At 38.2% G+C, this 3,622-nt stretch overlaps 1 protein-coding gene across 6 annotated transcripts in view; it reads left to right on the forward strand.

Moving 5' to 3' along the window:
- Gspt1 (G1 to S phase transition 1) overlaps positions 1 to 3,622 on the forward strand; it is a 54,289-nt gene that overhangs the window by 32,417 nt on the left and 18,250 nt on the right. For all 6 annotated transcript variants that reach the window (XM_004644226.3, XM_023704387.1, XM_004644225.3 and 3 more), the window contains 3 exons: positions 788 to 968; positions 2,790 to 2,944; positions 3,093 to 3,233. In XM_004644226.3, coding sequence (XP_004644283.1) covers positions 788 to 968; positions 2,790 to 2,944; positions 3,093 to 3,233 — 477 coding nt within the window. The remainder of the gene's footprint in view (positions 1 to 787; positions 969 to 2,789; positions 2,945 to 3,092; positions 3,234 to 3,622) is intronic.

Below are 3,622 nucleotides of genomic sequence, written 5' to 3' on the forward strand. Positions count from 1 at the left end.
TGGAATTAGGTAAAACAATTAAAATAATTTCTATAAATCGTACATAGTATATACTGTAAGTATATAATTTTTACATGGACAATTAATGCTAAATTTATTTTATTAAGTAATTAGTGAAACCCTGCCTCAAAATACTTTCCTTTTTTTTTTTTTTTTTTTTTTTTCTGGCATTACTGGGGATTGAACTCAGAACCCTGGGCTTGCCGGGCAAGCACTTATTCTACCGAGCTGTTTCTCCGGGCTCAGGATCCTCTACTTTTAAAAATTACCTTCATTATTTATAATCATTGTTTGTGTTGTATTTTGTGCGTGAACTTTTTTTTTGGGGGGGGGCGCTGGTTGTTTAGACCACTGAGCTATCTCGCAGGCCCAATGTGCGTGAACTTTTAAAGAAGGATCTCAGTATGACTGAATTCACAGTAGTTTTGACATTAGTACTAAGTAATTTTTGTGTGTGTGTGTGTTGTCAGCTTACTTTTATAATGTTTGCTTATAGAATATATGACTGGATATAGGTAAGAGTTCTGTTTGAATCACAATAATACATTTTATTCTAATTTATTTATTTTTCTTTTGCGGAACTGGGGATTGAACTCAGGCCCTCGCGCTTGACAGGGAAGCGCTTATTCTACTAAGTCATCTCCCCAGCCCCTCTAATTTATTTTCAGCCCTTTTTATGTGAATCAATGTGAAGCTAGATGTCATCAATGACATGTTTAATGATAGAAAAATATCTTTCAAGATACTTACGTTTTTAGCAATATAATTATTATTTTAAAAATTCCAGGTACTTGTCTTGGGCCTTAGATACAAATCAGGAAGAACGAGACAAGGGTAAAACAGTAGAAGTGGGTCGTGCTTACTTTGAAACAGAAAAGAAACATTTCACAATTCTGGATGCCCCTGGCCATAAGAGTTTCGTTCCAAATATGATTGGCGGTGCCTCTCAAGCTGATTTGGCTGTATTGGTAAGATAAATATTTTTAGTCCATAGGTGTGTTAGCAACCCGATTTATATTGTATTTTTTTATTTCTGATTTATATTGTAAATATTTCATTTACTTTCTAAATGTTAGAATTTAGGTTGCAGAGAATTGTAATGACGCATAGTCACAATTCTCATTTTTGTTGCACTAACCTGCCCATAGAATCTTTTGATATTAGTGGGAGTTGAACCCAGGGCCTTGTTGCCATGTGCTCTATAGCTAACACCACTATGCCAATCTTACTTGCTTATTCATTTGGAGGTTTTTTGGTAGAACCAGGGATTGAACTCAGGCCCTTGCGCTTGCCAGGCAAGCACTTATTCTACTGAGCTATCTCCCTGGCCCTGCTTGTTCATTTGTTTATGGTACCTAAAGGCCTTTGCATTGAGCTACATCTTCTTTTTTTTTGTTGGTTGTTTTTTGGGGTTTGGTTTTCATGTATTTGCTACAGGGTCTCACTACGCAGCTCAGACTCGTAGTGATCCTCCTGTTTCAGCCTCCCCAACGCTGGGATTATACACCTGCTGGGATATGCCTGTGACGCTACACCGGATCTTGGTGGTTGGCTTGGTGTGCCTAGGGCAGGGCCAGCATGGCATGTGGTACCAGGGGATTGAACCCAGCTTCTTGTGCTTGCCTAGGCAGGTGCTTAGACTGCTGAGCTATCTCTGTGGTCCCATCTTCAGCCTTCGAAATTTTTTTTTTACAAGGAACTAAAAGTATTTTTATTTACAGCCTTTGAGTTTTTAATTTCTTTTATTTTGAGATATAATGTCACCAAGTCACTTAAGTTGTGAAGGCTGGGTTCAAACTCCTATCTCTTCCTCCTAAACTTCTCTTTCTTTAGCCTCCCAGAGTGTTGGTATTACAGGCGTGTGCTTCCAAGCCTTTGCTAACAAATCTTTGTAATTTAATTCTGAAGTTACATTTTAACTTATCTACTAGTGTCAGAACTTACTTTACAACATCAGGAATGGATAATATAGTCAGTGTGCCTTAAGCCTTAGAGTCATTCTTCACAGGTTTCGTAGTGACATTGGATCATATAAATTGATTATTCAAATGGACTTCTGAGGAAGTGGGAGGCACCAACAGGAGGATTACAAATTTGAACACAGCCTGGACAGTTTGTAACTTAGTGAGACTTTGTCTCAAAAGAAGAAAAAAGTTCAGGTATTAAAAGAAACACTTAAGTCTTTGTTTTTGTGGCACTTTTGACTTTATACCTAAGCTACAACTCTCCCATTGAAATCTGTTTTTCTTTCTCTTTTTTTTGAGACAAGGGACTACTATGTATCACAGGCTTGCCTCAAATTCATGGCAGTTTTCCTGCCTCAGCCTCCTGAATGGTGGGATTAAGGTGTGTGCCACTATGCTTGGCGCCAAACTTTCAAATCTTTTTTTTTTTTAAATGTATTTTTAGTACAGGGTCTCACTACACACAGATTGGATTCTTGGATTTGTAGTGATTCTCCAGTTTTCAGCTTCGCAAATGCTAGGATTACAGGAGTGCGCCTATGTACCCAGTCTCAGCCACTGTCTAAGCGCGGCATAGCACACCAAGGATTGAACCCCAGTTGCTACACCTGCCTAAGTGGGCGCTTTAGTCTGCTGAGCTATCTGGCTGGCCTTAGACTTTGCAATCATGCCATGCAGATATTTTTGATTTCCGACAGAGTCCTATATTGTAACTTACTTGGATCTTTTTTCTTGGGAAACCCTCTGATACAAGTAAAAAGATGTTTTATGGTGGAAAAGTATGCCTGAAAGTGTAAAAATAAATTACTTGATATTTTGGAAAAGGTGATCTCAGCCAGGAAAGGAGAGTTTGAAACTGGATTTGAAAAAGGAGGACAAACCAGAGAACATGCAATGTTGGCAAAGACAGCAGGTGTAAAACACTTAATTGTGCTTATTAATAAGATGGATGATCCAACAGTAAACTGGAGCAATGAGAGGTAAGCTTAGTTGTCAGTGTTTTTTAAATGTTGGTAGAATAAAGAGTGCTTTTATTACATGTGTATTTCACTGGAGTTTTTCTAAACCGTAATTTACTTAGGAAACATTTGGTTGACATTATAATTGAATTACTTGTAAATTTCATAGGTATGAAGAATGTAAAGAGAAGCTAGTGCCATTTTTGAAAAAGGTTGGCTTCAATCCCAAAAAGGACATTCATTTTATGCCCTGCTCAGGATTGACTGGAGCAAATCTCAAAGAGCAGTCAGATTTCTGTCCTTGGTACATGTAAGTAACCTTTTGTTTTCCTTTAAGAAAAGGAGAATAGTGTGTCTTAATTAGTAATTTAGGAAAATATTGGCTGTTACCTTAAATCACACCCCCACCCTTGAGACATGAAGTAGGGCCTCACACATGCTAGCCAAAGCATTTAGTCGCTAAGCTAGGCACTCCTGGGCCCTTTGCAGACTTTTAATTGGGCTGATTTTTATGAGTAGCACAGACTGAGGGTACTTTACCACTGAGTACCTAGTTCTGTTTAAATTTTGAGACAGGGTCTCACCAACTTGCCCAGGCTAGCCTCAAACTTGAAATCCTCTTTCTCAGTCTCCTAAGTGGCTGGGATTACAAGTGTGCCCCATTATATCTGGCTTTTGAGTCTTTTTTTTTTTTTTTTT

Source organism: Octodon degus, unplaced genomic scaffold (genome assembly GCF_000260255.1).
Source record: "Octodon degus isolate 3935 unplaced genomic scaffold, OctDeg1.0 scaffold00195, whole genome shotgun sequence".
NCBI lineage: Eukaryota > Metazoa > Chordata > Mammalia > Rodentia > Octodontidae > Octodon > Octodon degus.